Source organism: Mobula hypostoma, chromosome 1 (assembly GCF_963921235.1).
Source record: "Mobula hypostoma chromosome 1, sMobHyp1.1, whole genome shotgun sequence".
Taxonomy (NCBI): domain Eukaryota; kingdom Metazoa; phylum Chordata; class Chondrichthyes; order Myliobatiformes; family Myliobatidae; genus Mobula; species Mobula hypostoma.
In genome coordinates, this window is record NC_086097.1 from 181,801,287 (window position 1) to 181,819,788 (window position 18,502).

The 18,502-nt window shown below is 41.6% G+C and overlaps 1 protein-coding gene across 2 annotated transcripts in view; it reads left to right on the top strand.

Moving 5' to 3' along the window:
• Positions 1 to 236: 236 nt before the first annotated feature.
• The window catches only part of LOC134353179 (arf-GAP with GTPase, ANK repeat and PH domain-containing protein 3-like), a 545,439-nt gene continuing 527,173 nt past the window's right edge, over positions 237 to 18,502 (top strand). The window contains exon 1 of one of the 2 annotated variants that reach the window (XM_063061195.1): positions 237 to 931. In XM_063061195.1, coding sequence (XP_062917265.1) covers positions 577 to 931 — 355 coding nt within the window. In that variant the 5' untranslated portion in view covers positions 237 to 576. The remainder of the gene's footprint in view (positions 932 to 18,502) is intronic. The other variant, XM_063061204.1, reaches the window with a different exon arrangement.

The window sequence follows — 18,502 nt, forward strand, 5'->3', positions numbered from 1 at the left end:
AGAGGTCCGCCGGTGCAAGACCTTGGAGAGGGTGTTACAGGGGTGGGAGTACGGTACACATAACCCTGGGGAGGGGGGACGGGACTACTGTGTTGATGAGGGCATCGGATTGCGATGCGCCCCCAATTCCAGCTGTGAGTCGCATATGCCCGCGCTCCAGCTGCGGACCCAGGCGGGCGGGGGCTGGAGCACGTGGTAGGCGTGACCAGGGGCGTGCCCGGAGTGTTGGCGCGCTGACGTGAGTGTGCGTGTGGCGTGCGCGGGCGGAGAGTGCGGGCGGCGCGGAGGGTGTTTGACCCGAATTAGCGGAGCTTGCGGGCGGGCGGCGGAAAATCCAAACAATAAACCCGGGCGGGTGGGCGGCGGCGGCAACAACAGCAGCAGCAGGGCGGGGGATGGAGCGGAGCGGCGCCGGCCTCCGGCATCAGGCTCGCGGCTGCACCCTACGCTGAGGTAACGGACCGGCCTTTGTGATCAGCGGCGAGGGTCCCGGGCCCGGGCCACGCCTGACCCGACCTCCCGACCCGGTCTCCCCTCCCTGACCGGCCCCCGACCCCTTCACCTCGGCCGCTGGCCATGAACTTCCAGTCTCCGCCGGCACTCTTGGCCGGCTCCCCGGGCTCTGGCTCTGGCTCCGGCTCCGGCTCGGGCTCCGGGGGCTCAGTGTCGGTGCTGGGGCCGCCCGGCGGGGCTCTTGCCTTGGGATGCGGCTCGGGCTCCGGCTCCATGCCAGTGCTATCGCACTCGGGTTCCAGCTCGGCCTCTGCCGCCTCCCCGGCTCCGGCGCTGTCCAACTCGGCGGCTATCCGGGCGGAGATCCAGCGCTTCGAGAGCGTGCACCCCAACATCTACGCCATCTACGACCTGATCGAGAGGGTCGAGGACGTGGGGCTGCAGAACCAGATTCGGGAGCATGTCATCAGCATCGAAGGTAGGCACTGGCATTCGATCGCTCCCCAGCCTGGCGACAGAAATCCGGTTATTGCATTGGTAGCCAATTACTATTGGGAACCAGTACCAGTTACTGATTCATCACACCCGTTGCTGACCCCCGATTAATGCGTTGACAGTCCTCACTATTTGAAATCAAAGCAGGTTACGGACCCGATTGTTTAATCGATACACCCTCACCAATGGAACCAGCATCGATTACAGACCCGGTAATTAAACCCGATGTAGACCCCAAATTATTGCATCGTTACCCGATTAGTGTTGGGAAGCAGCACAATGACTGACCCCGGATTACCGGGAACCCCACCGATTACTGATTTACAATTAATGAATGCATCGATTTCTGACTTTCCGATCGTTGTCGATAGCAAATTACTACTGAGAACCAATACTGACTAGGTATTCTGTCACTGTTGGGAACGGACACCGTATACTGATCCACATTATTGTATCAATGCATATTGTATCATTCGTGAGAATCAACACCGGTTACTGACTCCCGATTATTGCATCGATATTCTCACACAATGGAGCACCGATACCTTTTTTTTCCATTGCGGATTAACGGGCCCTTCACTGTCGTGCAGCCGCACTGGCTGATTTCCGATTATTGCAATGATGCCCTTCACTACTGGGCACTAATAGTGTTTTCCGATTATTTTAACGATTTCCCTTCACCGCCTGGAATCTATAGGGATTACTGATTTCCGACTATTATCTCGATACCCTTCCTATCTATGTAGGCACCAACACAGTTTAGTAACTCCTGATTATCGATAGACCCTGACCACCGAGCACCTGCACCGGTTATCGACTGCCTATTGTTGCAGATGTCACTTCTGTACCTCTGGGTCACTCGCCGCTCGAATCCCGATCGTCTTTCGACTAGTTGTAATCGAGTTAATTTGACATTTATCTGCGTTTATTTCGTCTTGAATATTTTAATTCGTGTTTAATAACTAAAGCGGGTTGCAATTATTTGGAATATCTGTTTTGTAAATACTGTAATGAATGCATTCTTTAGAATATTTGCAGGGTATTTCTGTATGGGGAGCTGGATTAACTGGATTCAGAGTTTGAGTGCATACGATGTTAAGTTATACTATTGTGTCAGTAATGTGTTGGTTAATGCTGAGTACACTTATGAATTGAATGTGATTCTGGAGTAATGGTGTTTTGAATAGTGAGGTCTGAGGGGATGGCAGATTTACTGAAATTAAGATGTATGTTTTCGACGTTGAGCAGATATGTTTAGGTCCCTATAATTTCATATTTGAGATTGTTTGAATTGTCATTTGAGGAATGAAGATCAACTTCAACCAATTTTGGTTTTGATAACTGGATGATTTTTGCTTTTGAAAGCCCCATTGATTACACTGAGTTCAGAAGGTTGGATCTATCGTCATTTAAATGTTGCATGTCTTTAATATGCATCTTTATTGAACTGAAATGAAAATCGGCCAATAACTAAATTTACAAAGAGAAGATTTTAGGAACCTGGTAACGTTTAAGTATATTTACAGGCATAAGATGTGATGCTCCAAGCTATTAATAGTATATTTCTTTGTGTCTGTTAGGTGATCTCTTCCTCCCCCCCCCCCACCATTTCTAACACTGAAATAAGGTCTTTGTGTAAAAGGGATACAGTTTATTTACCTCGTATTAGACCTTGTCACGTCATGTACTAGAAGAGAAGAGGGTATTTCTGGAACTTGGTTTGAGCTTGAGTTCATTATCAAGTTTCTATCCTGCAACTCTGAACAATGGAGCGGTTTTGATGCACAGTATAGAGTCCTGAAACTGAGTGCATGTTTGCTTGTTTATGTAACATAACTAGAGCAGGACGGTGAGTACAAATGATAGTGGAATGGGCAACCTGAGCACTGGTGCTGTGTGACACTGTCGCAGTCTGAATGAAGACCTCATCAAATTGACAGCTCTGCAGTATTACCCAGCTGTTCAAGCTCTGCACTGTGGTAGGCAGAAATGTGATTATATTAAGCCATTTGTTTCAGTGAAATCCATATCTGGAGGACCCCATCTTGTAAAGTTCATGAGCCTAATATTAGTTTTAATGCAGCATTGTAACAGAACAATGTGTGGGCGTCCCAGTCATTTGGAGTATGTGGCGAACACTGCTTTACTTGACCACTGGAAGAAACTTAATGGACAAATATGTGAATTCCATTCCAGAGTTTACCAATGGGTGCTTTCTTGTGTGGCTTCATTTTATTAAAATATTCTTGTAATTTGTGTGCGTGAGTTAATAGAGGACTCTTTATGATAGCATGTTGGATCATTGTCGTTTGCTAATGGCTCATTGATAGTTTGATTTTGCCCCTTAACCGTCAGTTTGTTCTGCCTGTTATTTGTGCTTGAAAGTGAGGTTTAAGTTTCTTTGACAGCTGTGAGATGATTAGCTTATAATGGAACATGCATTTGGAGAGGTTGGGGTGGGGTATATTTGTTCAGGGTTGCATGTTCCTTTTCCAGCTCCTGAATTCGTTTGTCCGAAGTAAAAGTAACAAGGATTCAATTGTGGTGAGAAGATAAAGCTGGAAAAGCAATGGAATGAGTAAAGGTTTGGAGATAATAGTAATGAATTAGTAAAATTGCAAAGAGGTGGCAAGACAGTTTTCAACTGGATACCTTGGGATTGTACATTTTGGGCACATGGAGTTGATCTATAAATACAGGGAAACTGCTCAATACGTAGAGTCTCAAAATGCAACTTCAAGCTGTAAGATAAATTTGTTGCATTTTTTGGTGACATTTACACCTGTAACAGACTAAAATAAGTGGTTTTTTAGACAGTAAAAATGTTATCAAAAATTACAAGAGGATCTAAGTCAGCTGGGTAAATGAGCAAAGGAATGGCAAGTGGTGTTCAATTCAGTTAAGTGCATTGATGCATTTTGGGAAGTCACAACAGGGTCAGGAATTTTCACTTGACAGTAGGACTTGGGAGGATCCTGGGAGAAAAAGTACGTAATTTCATTAAAGTGGTAGTAGGATGATAAAAAAGATGTTTGGCTTTCTAGCATTCATCAGTCAGGGCATTGGATTTTGGAATTAGAATATCATGTTGCAGTTGTATAAGGTATACGTGAGGGCTGTATCTGGAGTATTGTGTATAGTCCTGGTTGCTCTGTTACGGAATATATGTCATCAAGCTTGAAAGAGTGAAAAGGGGGCCAGCTGGTGGTGCAGTGACATCGGCGCCGGACTCTGGAATGGGGGTTCCCGGGTTCAAACCCAGACGGGGCTGCTCCCGAGTACGCTTTCCATCCGTGCCGGGTTGAGTGACGAGATCGCAACTCGACCTCGTAAAAATAAAAGGGAAAAGTGCTGTGAAATGTCTGTGTGGGGAGTGGCGCGCCACACAGTCTCTCTCTCTCTCGCTCCGTGCCTTGTAAAGGCGTGAAAAAGACATCGTCCTGCCAACATTGCACATGCATGGACGCACGCACACAGATGTACATGCCAAAAAAAAAAGTGCAAAGGATTTTTATGAATTTGGCCCGTACTTGAGAGCCTGAGTTATGGGGAGAGGTTGGGACTCTATTCCATGCAGCATTGGAAACTGAGCAATGACTTTATAGAGGTTTATAAAATCATGTGGGGCATTGGTAGGGTGATTGCACACACTCTATTTGCTAGGGAAAGAGGATCAAAAATTAGAGGATAAAGGTTTAAGGGGAGAGTGGAGAGATTTAAAAGAGACTTGTGGGGGTAACTTTTTCACACACGGATGGTCGGTATATCGAGCAACCTGTCAGAGAAAGTGATACAATAAAGGACAATAGCAACATTTAAAACAGACTTGGACAAGTACATGAATGGGAAAGGTTTTGAGGGACTTGGGCAGGTGGGACTAGCTTAGAGGCCATCTTAGTTGGCATGGATGATTTGGGTTAAAGGGGCTGCTTCCTTGTGTTACTCTGACTCCCAACCTTGCATCTTTGGACCAGTATTTTGACTGACCTTATTGCTTGAAGTCATCTAAAACTGCAGCCTGTGACCTAAATCACATCACCTTCAGTTCACTAATTGCACCTTTACTATCTGAAATCCACAAACAACTGGTTAAGTGGTGGCTTGGGTTTAAATACTACTTGTTTGCAAATCTCTGTGTGGTGCTTCCCCTTCCCTGTGTCTGTAGTCACCCCAACCCTGTGACATTCTGTGCTGCTTTAATTCTGCTGTTTGCAATTGGCAAACTTGCATCGAGATCAATTCATGCCCTAAATCACTACCCGTCCTGAAGGGCTTCTTCAAGGTTACATCTTCGATTGAGCTTTAGATCATTTGCCCTCAGTCATTTGGTAATAATTGTATGAAGAGGTTGGTTTTGATATGGCAGATGGTGCTAAGTAAATGTATGTGTATGTGAATAGAAGATTTATTGTATATCTGGCATAATAATATGTAGGACAGGGCTCAAGTATTGTCATTAGCATTGAGACCTCCTGTAACAAAGATTTAAAACTGTGTTTGTAAGTATATTTCATCTTTGGCTTGCTTGTTCAATTGAAGAAATAAAATGTAAGTCAGTTTTTTCTTTTTTTTTCATACGGCTGCATTATAATAAAAATATGTCCAGAGCTCACAGGAGGGATTTGGATCATGTACAGGCAGAAAAGAGAGAGTTTAATTCCTGTTCTGTACTGTTCTCTGTCCTGTGACAGAGATGAGATCCAGTTGCTGGATTGTCTGCTGAGTTACTTGTGCAAATATGCAAGTTAGTTTGTTGTTCCCAGAACAATATTGATTTATTTTTAAGCAACATACATCAAAGTTGCTGGTGAACGCAGCAGGCCAAGCAGCATCTATAGGAAGAGGCGCAGTCGACGTTTCAGGTCGAGACCCTTTGTGCCTCGGCCTGAAACGTCGACTGCGCCTCTTCCTATAGATGCTGCTTGGCCTGCTGCGTTCACCAGCAACTTTGATGTATGTTGCTTGAATTTCCAGCATCTGCAGAATTCCTGTTGTTTGATTTATTTTTAGACAGTTTTACCTTTGCTTAGTCGTACCCATTTGATGTTTTCTGGGCTGCATCTGGAGCTGTATGTTTTTTATTAACCTCCCCTCACCCCCCACTTTTTCCTGGATATGTCTGGATATGTTTGCATACGTTCAAATACTGTTCCTTGGTTAGTTTGCGGATCTGTCAAACGTTCAGAGTGAAGTCCTGATGTCACGGTATTTGCAGACCTTGATCAGGAGAGGGCTCTGGCTGGATTTCTTTCCTGTTCTCAAAGTTCCTTTTAATTCTCAAGCCTCAGCCAGCCAAACCCACCCTCCAACTATGTAATGATGTGAATAATGTGGGATTACATTGACTGGGTCCTGAAGATTGATGAAACATTGCAAAGGTTATTTATATGAAACCATGGGGAGAAGCAGAACTGTGTGTGTAATTCACGGGAATAATGTAACCAATTTGGTTATTTGGCAGGTCAGTGTAATGGCTATTTTGATTGTGATAAGTTCTTTAGGCCCATTGTATTCATGTCAGTTGCAGCTTTCAGGAATATATGAATATACAGGAATATACAGTAAACTACTGGTCTAGTATGTTTTTGTACTTTTGAGGATTGTGTATATGTATTTGTTTGATAAACACAGGCCACTAATTTAAAGAAAAAATTGGTAGTGATATGATTGAACTCTCATGATTTTTTTTAAGGTAGTAGTTTTCTTCCAGGAAATTAAGTAGATTTTGTGCCAGAGGCTATAACATTATGTAAAAGGGACATGGATAAATGTTTCAAGAAGAATGTTAAAGCACACTGGAAGAGGATGCAGAGATATGATTGCAGTTGAGGTAACAGCTGCTGCTAGATCTGGATCAATTTGTTCCTACCCGCTTGTCATTCCTGTTTCTAATTCATTCTTGGAATATGGATACCACCTGTGGACCAAAGTTTGTTGTCAATCCCCAGTGGATTTTGAACTGAATGGCTTGCTCAGCCATATTAAGGGCAGTTGTGATCAGCATCAGGGATATGTTGCAAATTTTTCTTCCTTTAAGTGAATCGTGGAATTACATGACAATTCTGTAGCTTCGTTGTTGGTATTTTAAATTCTTTAGATAACTAAATTTAATTTGTACAGCTGCTATAGGATTTGAACTTGTGTATCTCTGTCACTAGTTCAAACCTGTGGGTTACAAGTCTAGTAAATTAACAACTGTGTAACTATGCACCTAAAGTTTGGTCCATTCTTTATAATTAAAATAAAGATTCTGCCTCTTCTCTGCACTGCAAGGTTCTTCAAGTCTTCCTTCTGCTTTATTGTGACATTTTCATCTGCTCCACTACCTTTTAGCCTTCATATTTCTGTAATATGGATTGTAATTTGGCTTTCTGATAACTCTTTTACTAAGGATTCCAGCTCTGCTGCCCACTATTGAATCCTGCTGTATTCCAAGGATGTACTGCAGCAGACTGATGTCATCCGTGTTATAAACTGCAGCATTCTGCCTCCTCACATTGTTATTGTGAGTATATCAGAGGTTTTGGATCCATTATTCAAATGTTTGTCTTAAAATTTATTGATCTCAGTCTTCAGTATACTCAAATAAGTATGGACAAACGTATAAATTTTCAACACAACTCTGTAATTATGGCAAGTCTTCTAACTCTTTGCAATAAAAAGGAGCATACCATTTATCTGCCTAATTATCTTTGTCATAGCAATGGGTCTTTCAGCCCACTGAGTCTGTGCTGACCATCAAATACACAACTACCTTACTCTGTTATTATCCCATTTTATTCATCTCTCATTCCCGTTCATTTCTTGCTGAAACTACTCACCTATACACCGCAGGCAGTCTATTGTGGCCAGTTAATTTACCAATCCACATGTTCCTGGAATGTGGGAGATAGGAGAACATTTGGAGGAAATCCATGTGGTTACCAAGAAGTTTCAGCCTCCACACAGACAACACCAGAGTTCAGGATCAAACCTGGACTGCTGGAGCTGTGGTGGTGCCTCCTCTACCTGTATTACTGTGCAAACTTGATCGCTGGATCTGTATTATAAATTTCTGCATGTTATCAACCAACGGTTGTGTCACATTTAACTGTTCTTCCAAATGAAATAGATAACCTTGCATTTTCCATGACAAACAAGAGAAAATCATGTCACTTGCCATAGTATACATTCACTATCCTTAACCATTTGCAGAAAATCTGTTTCCCCCTTTCCAGCTTGCTTTTCTGCCATACCTTCTATTAGCAAACTCAATACAGTATAGTTGGTCTTTCCTAGAGCACTGATTCCCAATGGGGGTAGTAAAAGTTGTTGGGGGATGTTGAAGATTCTTGGGGGGCTGGAGGGTAAGTGGTACCCTAACTTGAGGCATGAGGTATGACCGACCATGTCAACTCGCTGCCGTTGCCAACATCCGGTAGGCATTCTCAGTTTGTGTTAACTTTTTATTTTCATTTAGCCCTGTTAATGATGAATAAATGCGTACTGCGCGACCTCTGAGTCTGGAGGTGGTGAAGCCTTGAATTCTAAACCTGCTAAGAAACAGAAGCTACAGAAAGTGCGCCAGTGCTGTCCTGGAGTACGGTTTTATTCCATTCCCATCACATCAGTGATGCCCATGTGTCTTATTTGTAACACTGTACTGTCTAATGAAGCTATGAAACAGTCAAGATTGCTGGAACACTTTCGTAAAAGACACCCTGAAAAGGCTACTTGTGGTACTGCTCAGTTCTAGAAGATGAAAGGAGCATTTGAAATGCGTTGAACACTTAAGTCATTTGCGAAGAAAGGTAGAAATGACCTTGATAGTGGTCTCATTGCTTATAATATTTCAAAAATGATAGCAAAATGGGGAAAATCTCATACAATTGGTGAAAGATTAATAATGCTTGCTGCATCAGAAGTGTTTATCCTTGTTCTCAAAATGGATACTAGTATTTTAAAATCAATTCCTTGGAGTAATAACTCTGCAGCTCATTATATTGACAAAATGAGTGTAGACATTGAGTATATCAACTATGCACAGAGCTACAGAAAACAGAATTTGGGATATAACTGGAAGAGTCAACTGTGCGAGACAATGAGGCATTGCTAATGGCATATGTTTGGTTTATCAAAAATGCAATAGTTTATGAAGAGATTCTCTTTTGTAAAAAAATTAAAAACAAATATCAATGGAGAATCAATCTGCAGCGAGCTCTAAATGTATATTGAGGATAAAAGTGTTCCGATTAGGAACATGATTTCTTCTGCAACAGATGGAGCACCATATATGACAGGTCGCCATGCTGGTTTAGTGGCAGTTAGGAAAAGAGAAATCCCAAGTCTGTTTCCAGTCCTTTGTGTAATTCAATGTCAACATCTCGCAGCCAGTGACTTTTTTCAAGCATGATTATTGTAATATCTGCTATCAACAAAATTAAAATTCATCCATTAAATAACAGAATAGTTTGCCAGTTATGCCAAGATAATGATGAAAAGTTTGAGTGATTGCTTCTTTACACTGAAGTCAAAAAAAGGCTGTCAAAAGGCTGCGGTTTAAAATGTTTCTTTGATCTTTTTGACACTGTTGTTGAATTTTTGGTCAAAGTCAACAGGAGCTTGGGAAACGAGTTTGAACTTCTACGTGGAGATGTGGCATACCTCGCCATTCTGTATGACAAAATGAACATTGTAAATATGAAACTGCAGGGTGAGAATTTCAATTTAATCCAGGCAAAAAGTGTGGTGTCCACTTTTATTGGAAATGTATAAGCAAAACATTGGGAGAAGAATGTTCTCACAGCTGCCCTGCATGTAAAGTATGCACTCTCTTTCACAGATGGTGATTTGCAAGAGTACTGCTTATGCCTGCAGTCAGTGAAGAAAGATTTTCATTGTTGATTCAAGAATTTGAATGATCTGGAAATTCTGTACTGGGTAATTAACCCATTTCTTTGCAAGGTGGAAGAACAGGAAGAGAATTTACAGAAAGAAATTATCGAAATTCAGCATGATGAAGAAGCAAAAATGTTGGATTTTTTTTGGTATGTGACTACACTCTCATACAAAGTTTCCTGGTCTTTGGAGAAGAGCCAAATTGCTCTTCATTGCATTTCCATCCGCTTACCTTGTTGAAAAAGGCATCAATGCAGTGAACCACATACAAAAAAAACAGAAATGGCTTGGACATTGTTAAGCGTGGGGTCTTAAGGCTTTTGCTGGCACAATTTGAACCAGATATTTCAACTCTTGGTAAAAACCATCAAACTCAAGGATCACATTGATACTGAAACTGCTATACAGAGCACAAGTACTGTGCAAGCTAGGTTTAAAGACAAATAAAAATTTAAAGCAGAATCATTTTTCTCATGTCAGCATTTGGTAGACACATTTCTACACTATGGGGGCACTGGAAAGTATATTGTACCTAAGAGGAGCATTGGGCTATGAAAGGTTGGGAAACACTGTCTTAGAGTATTAGAACATTATAGGGCCATGTAGTCCATGCTAAACTATTAATCTGTGTAGGATTAATACTTATGCACTTGGATCATAGCCTTCCATATCACTCTCATCCATGTATAGTACCTATCCAAATTTCTCTTAAATGTTGAAATCAATCCTGGATCCATCATTTTCATTGCCAGCTTGTTCCACACTCTAACCCCGCCTCTGAGTGAAGATGAGTCCCCTAATATTTCCCTTGAACATTTCACCTTACACCATTAACCCATGACTTCTAGTTGTAGTCCCCCCAACCTTAGCGGGAAAAGTCTGCTTGTCGAACCCTCATAATTTTGTATACCTCTGTCAAATCTCCCCTCATTCCCCTACAGTCTTGGGACTAAAGCCCAAACATATTCATCCTTTTCTTATAACTCAGGCCCTCAAGTCTTGTCAATGTTCTTGTAAATTTTCTGTATACTCTTTAAATCGTATTGATAACTTTCCTGTAGATGTATGTACACAATACTCCAAATTAGGCCTTACAGATGTCTTCAACCAATACAACTGCAAAATAATATCCCAACTCTTAGACTCACTACTTGGATTTATGAAGGCCAATGTATTATAAGCTGTCTTTACAACCGTATCTACTTGTGATACCACTTTCAAGGAATTACGGATCTGTATTCCAAGATCCCTCTGTTCTGCTGCACTCCCAACTGCCCTCCCACTCTGGGTTATCAGTGCAGATTATAAATATGTAAATAGCTGAAAAGTTTATAATCGTTGTGGTACTCAACTAGTAACAATGCCAAGTTGAAGATTACCGTTTATACTGGGTCTGCTTTCTGTCCTTGTACCATTCTCCTAACTATCTCGTGAGAAATTATTTTAAGTAATCGCATTTTTATGTAGGACTTTACCAAATGACTTCATAAATCGAGATGTACTGTGTCATCTGGATTCAAGAAATCCCAGGGTACTTGAGATAGTTACTCAGAACAAATATTGTGCGATGATAGAGAACAGGCCAATTTAGATCTTGTTAGTTGTAAGAAGATATGAATAACGTGGTTTCATAGTAAAAGGACCGTAAAGTGACAGAATTTCACATTCAATTAAAAACCAAAAGACTTGCAACTGAGACTTTTATTCAAAAATTTAAAAAAAACATTTACAAAGAATGAAAGCAGAGTTGGCTATAGTGGACTGGAAAAATAGTAGATAACATTGACAGACATGAAGAGAAATTTAATAATTTTCAACATGGGTATATTCCATATAGAAATCGTGACAATAAGAAGGATGACCCATTTCTGGCTAATTCAGAGAGATAAAAATAATATCAAATTCAAAGAGAAGATAATGTTCTGAAGTTGGGAAATCTGGAAATCAGCAAAAGCTGATGAGAAAAAGTAGAACAGAAGAATAAAATAGCCATAAGTGTATAATGTCCCCAAAGGAAACATTGGTCCTTTCAAAGATGAGACTGAGGAATTAATAAGAAATTACGAAATAGATTTATACAAGTATCTTATATCTGTCATCCTGCTGGAAGACAAGGAAAACAACATAATTATAACAAAGTTTGGGGTAAAAACTAGAGGGGAACTGAATACTTTTGATAGGGATGGTATAGTAATATGGCAGTTAATGTACCTCTGCCTCAAAATGACCTGGGTTTAATTGGTTTGTTGTTATTTCATGTAATGAGTTTCAGCGTAAAACTTTGTTTTGCATGCTATCCATACAGATCATTTCATCACATCAGCACATCAAGGTAGTACTAAGGGAAGAGAATACAGAATGTGGTATTACATTTGCAGTGCAGTACTAAGGGAAGAGGATGCAGAATGTGGTATTACATTTGCAGTGCTGTAAGTGTAGTGTAGGTAGGAAGGAAGGTACAAAGGTGAAGGAGATTATAAGGTCGAGTTAAAGTTTATTGTGCAAAAAGATCCATTGAAAAGTTTTATGACGGTGATTAGGGAACAGCTGTCCTTGAACCTGGTGGTATTTAAAAAAAAGTTTTTGAATCATCTGCTGGATGGGGGAGGAGAACAAAGACTTTCCGGGGTGTGAGGCTGGTTTACTGAGGCAATGAGAAGTACAGACAAAGTCCATGGAGGGGTGGTTGGTTTTCATATTGGACTGAGCTGTGCTTATAATTCTCTGCAATTTCTTGCAGTCTTGGGCATAGCAGTTACCATACCAATCTGTGATGCATCCAGGTGGGATGTTTTCTATGTGCTGATGTAAGAATTATTGAGGGTTAACAGGGACGTGCTGAATTTTCTTAACCTTCTGAGGGAATTGATGTGCTGTTGTGCTTTCTTGGCAGTAGTCTGCATAGTTGGACCAAGACAAGCTATTGTTTGCACCAAGGAACTTGAAGCTCTCAACTGTCCCCAAATCAGCATCATTGATGCAGATAGGTTCTCATTCAGTCAGTGATAGATTACAGGTTCTCTCTGTGACAGCTGGTTTCTCTGGCTGTTCTGGTTTTCTTTTACAATCACAAGTGCCGAGAATGGAGACCATAGAAACCATAGAAACTACAGCACAGAAACAGGCCCTTTGGCCCTTCTTGGCTGTGCCGAACCATTTTCTGCCTAGTCCCACTGACCTGCACACGGACCATATCCCTCCATACACCTCCCATCCATGTATCTGTCCAATTTATTCTTAAATGTTAAAAAAGAACCCACATTTACCACCTCGTCTGGCAGCTCATTCCATACTCCCACCGCTCTCTGTGTGAAGAAGCCTTCCCTAATGTTCCATTTAAACTTTTCCCCCCTCACCCTTAACCCATGTCCTTGGGTTTTTTTCTCCCCTTGGCTCAGTGGAAAAAGCCTGCTTGCATTCACTCTATCTATACCCATCATAATTTTATATACCTCTATCAAATCTCCCCTCATTCTTCTACGCTCCAGGGAATAAAGTCCTAACCTATTCAACCTTTCCCTGTAACTGAGTTTCTCAAGTCCCGGCAATATCCTTGTAAACCTTCTCTGCACTCTTTCAACTTTATTTATATCCTTCCTGTAATTTGGTGACCAAAACTGAACACAATGACTTGTGGACATTGTTTAAGTAGAAAGGATTTGTTTAGTAAGATGTGTAATTAGTTCTGTACAACAATGTGGACTGAAGGGTCTGTTCCTCTGCAGTGCTGAATCAAGTAAATCTCTTTATGCATTGTCATTAAATCCCTCCACCAATAGTTTCTATCACACACCCAAACTAGAGGCAGTTTAATTAACCTATCAATCAAGTCTGTCTTCAGCATGTGGGAGGAACACAAAACATTTGGAGATTTACCAGTGTAGTCACGGAGAATGACAGACAACACACAAGGGCAGGATTGAAACCAGGTTTTTTGGCCTTGAGGCAACAATGCTGTGAATTATGAAGGGTTCCCAACCTTTTTTATGCCATGGACCCTTACCATTAACCAAGGGGTCTGTGGACCCCATGTTGGGAACCCCTACCCTAAGGGAATATAATTTGTTTTTAAATATGTAAATAGATTCCAATAATTAATTAATTCAAATTCCAGATAGCATTAACTGCTTTGTTGTCACTTTCCAGAGGACTGAAGTATGTCTGGGAGAGCTCAGTCTCTTCATCCTGAGTTCAAGTTATTTACCCAGGACACTACAATGGTAAAGCCAGTTCAGATATTCATTTATAATGTTTTCTTGGATTCTACTCTTCCCCATCCCCATCCCCTGCCCCATCTCCAACTCATTTAATGATGATATTCTTGCTGACTTAATTTGGGATATTGCTATAAACTGAGAATAATCATGAACTTCTGAAACAAACCTGGCTAATGTTAACACAAAATATAAAACAGATAAAAATATACTCAACCTATCCATGCTGAGCTTGTTGATGTCAGTGATGGGGCGGCTTTAGCTACAATATGCCTGTGTGCTGGAGAACTTGCCCCAACAATGTAATCATGGGCTTTAAGAACGTAGGAAAAGGAGAAGGGCTGTCACCCCTCAAAGCCTGCTGTTCCATTCTGTAAGATTAGCTGTGATCATTTTCCTCCTCACCACTTTATTGTACAAATTCCTACATTCTTTTAATGTCCAAGTATCTATGGATCACTGTAGTTGCTGCTATGTTATAAAAATTGGATAGTTTTAAGAAGATATTAAACATGAGAATTTTATTTCATGGACTACATTTTATTTAACTCATTATGGTTTTGCACAAAATTGAGTGAGGTGGGTCATATTGATAATGCTTGGATTCATTTTGTAATTGTTCCCTTATTTTGTGTATAAATTGTTGGCATTTTTGAGGCTATTTGCCCATGGCTTATTGTCTCTCTGAAGTTTATGGTGTGAAGCGGATAATTTGTCAAGGAATATGTCAATGATGTCCCCCTCAAATAAATCTGGGAACTGCAATTCTGTCAAACTCCTTGCCCATTTGTGTTATAAATCTGCTGCCAACGCTTTGGTAAACACGGGAAATGTTTGAGTTGTCATTTGAGTAGAGATGTAGATTAGCTATGATGTATATGGTAGAGCAAAACTGAAGGGCTAACTGAACAGTTTTACTTTCCATGCGGTTATGGGTAAAGCTTGAGCTAATTTGGGTAGAGCAGTCTTGATGTTAAACAATATATCTGTGCAATGGTTTGGGAGACATATACCATGAATAGTAGCACCCAAAAGAGTATACAGAAGGACTTTGGTATACAAGTCCAAGTATCCCTGAAAGAGACAACACTGCTAGCTGAAGGTGGTGAAGGCTCCAGACTCAACACCCCAAATTGTTCATTGTGGTATTGGGAGACCTTGACCATGATTCTTTCTTGACAACCTGATCCACCTTCAACCAGTTTGTCAAGTGTCATACAAGAGAAAAGAAAACACTGGATCTCTTGTATGCAAATGTTAAAGAAGCATCCAGCTCTACAGCTCTTCCCACTCCCCACTTGGGAGATCAGATCACAAACCAGTTCATCTCATGCCTTTGTATAAACCCAAAATATAACAACAGCTAACTGCCACGAAGATAGTAAAGAAGTGGTCCCAGAGGCCATTGAGGCCTCAAGGGTCTGCTTTGAGGTTACTGACTGGAATATGTTTTGTGAAACCATATGTGGAGGACATTAATAGACTTACTGATTGCATCACTGGCTATATCAACTTCTGTGTGGATACTGTAATCCCATCAAGGTCTGTTTGCTGCTTCCCTAACAACATGGGTCACCAGTGATGTAAATGTTCTTCTCAACCACAGAAAGAGAGCCTTTTGATCAGGAGATGTTGAGCAATTGAAACGTACAGAGGGAGCGAAAGGAGAAGATCAAGGTGGATAAAAAGGAATACAGGAGAGAGCAAGAGAACAAGCTTGGGCGGAATAGCACATGGGAGGTGGTGAGGCATGAAGAACATCACTGGCTTCAATCAACCTAGAATGCAGCCATGAATGGGGCTAATGAGTTAACCCTTACATACTTTTGGGTCAAATTTGACCCATTTTGAGGTTTGACAGCAGTAAAAACACCCTAAATGCCATTTTTTTAACCCCGAAATTTGATGACTTTTCCTAAAGTGACCCAAAATGCACAAAAGTGAAAAAAATTTGGCTAAAGAAAATGGCATTTAGGGTGTTTTTACTGCTGTCAAATGTCAAAACGGGTCAAATTTGACCTAAACAGTACGTAAGGGTTAAAACAATTCTTCAATAGGTTTGACAACTGCCCTCCTGTTCATAACCCCCTCAGCACACCGGTCTAGGTGCAGAGGCACCCATTGCTCCCTCAGCACCAACACCTCCCCTTTTCCTTCCAACCCCCTCCAATTCAACATATGGATGAACAACACAGGCTACCACTGTCTACATCCTTTCCTTGCCTTGCACCTACCAACCACACCTCCGCATACCAATTACTATTGTCCCAATCTTCACCTCCCCCAGCCCCCACCTTCCATCAGCTCCCCAGTCATCATAGACTCACCTTCACTACTGAGCAGGTGAGAAGGGTTTTGGGGAAACTCAGAAAAGATAAAACATTGGGACCGGATGATGTGAATCTCAAGATCCTGAAGGAGTGTGCTGAGCAGCTGTGTGGGAGTTCAACCGCACATTTTCAATCGGGCTGAAAAGGGTCCTTTTGGTGTGGAAAACATCATGCATAGTCCCAGTACCCAAGAAGGGCCAACCAAAAGTCTTGAATGACTTCTGTCCAGTGGCTCTGACCTCACAATTCATGAAGTCCCCAGAGAGGCTGGTCCTGGCTCTCCTCTAACTCTTGGTCAGATCAGCCCTCGATCCCCTGCATTTTGCCTACTAGGGGCACATTGGAGTCGATGATGCTGTCATCTACCTGCTGAACAGACCATACTTCCATATGGATAAGCAGGGCAGTACTGTGAGGATCATGTTTTTTGATTTCTCAAGGGCCTTTTGTAACATTCAGCCCTCATTGCTGGGAGGAGAAGCTCCATCCAATGCAGATTGGCACTTCCATTGTACCTGACTGGCAGACCACATATTCTGTGGCTTTAAGCTGTGTGTCAGACATGGCAAAAAGCACCACTGGGGCCCCACAGGGGATTGTATTGGCTGCCATCCTGTTTACCCTGTATACCTTGGACTTGGATGCAATGCTGAGTCACGTCATTTGTAGAAATTCTCTGATGATTTAGCAATAGTTTGTTTGGTGTATAAAGGGAGGACAGGATGATGAATACAGGGCCCTGGTGGAGGACTTTGTCGAATGGTGCAAGCTGAATCATCTGCAGGTCAACATCAGTAAAACAAAGGAGATGGTGGTAGACCTTAGGAAGACCAAGCCTGCACTGCTTGCTTGTTGCTATTGATGGTGAGGATATGGATGTGGTGAGAACTTAGAAGTATCTGGGAGTGCAGGTGGATGACAGACTTGAGTGGAGCACCAACACAGAGGCTGTGTACAAGAAGGGCCAGAGTCACCTCTACTTCCTGAGGAGACTGAGGTCCTTTGGAATATGCAGGCCTCTCCTTCGTATGTTCTCCCAGTCTGTTGTCACCAGTACAGTCTTCTAACCAGTGGTGTGCTGGGGCAATAGCATAAACATGGTTGATGCCAATAGGCTCAGTAAACTGATTAGAAAGACTGGCTCTGTTGCAGGAGTCAAATTGGACACACTGGAGGCTGTGGTAGAACAAAGGACCCTCTGGAAAATCCTGGCGATTCTGGACAATGTTTCTCATCCTTTGCATGTCACCTTTGCTGAACAAAGGAGCAATTTTTGTAATAGACTAAGATAACAGCGCTGCTCCAAAGAGCGCTATACCAGGTCATGTAAAGGGTAAGGATGAATAGGTTGAGAGGGGATGTAAGGAAGCATTTGATCACCCAGGAAGTATTTGGAATCTGAAATGCATTGTCTTATGGTTTGGTGGAAGTAGTACTCTTCATAGCATCTGAGTTGTATCCTGGTGAACATTTATATTGCTCAGGGCATGGAAGGTTACAATTGTGAGCTGGTAAAATTGATGGTCTGTATGGATATGGTCTGTTTAATAGTCCAGACTCTTTGGGAGGTAAGGCTTGATATTGCTCATAGGGCTGTTTGCTGTGGTGTGGACTTTGAGTTGACCTGCACACTGACAAGTAAATATTCTATTTTAACCTGACTTTACTAATGTGCTGATGTGGAATACCAGCTATGATTTTGATTAATGGTGCAGCAAGCTCACGAGCTCAGTGGGCTGCACCTGTTCCTAGTTCTGGTGTGTATAAAGTTGATGTTGGTTAGAAAAAAAACTTGCTAATCAGAGATTGCTGGGATCTCAAATTTTGCATGAGATAAATTTTCTGTCTTAGATCTTTTGACATGTTATCTTCACAGCACTGGGATTTATATAATAAAACTGCTATTCTAAGGAGAAATTCTGTAATAATTAGAGCTGGGGTTGGACACCCAGGAGCCACAGAATTAGATTAAAATAAAATTCTGAATATCACTATATTTAGAACCATAATTAAATGTTTGGAACAGCATCAGAGTTCCTTCTGTCCTCCCCCTCCCCCCTGCATTTTAGATTAGGAAATAATATCTGTAGTTTAATTTTTGGAGCTGGTACAGACAATAGATGAATCTGCTTG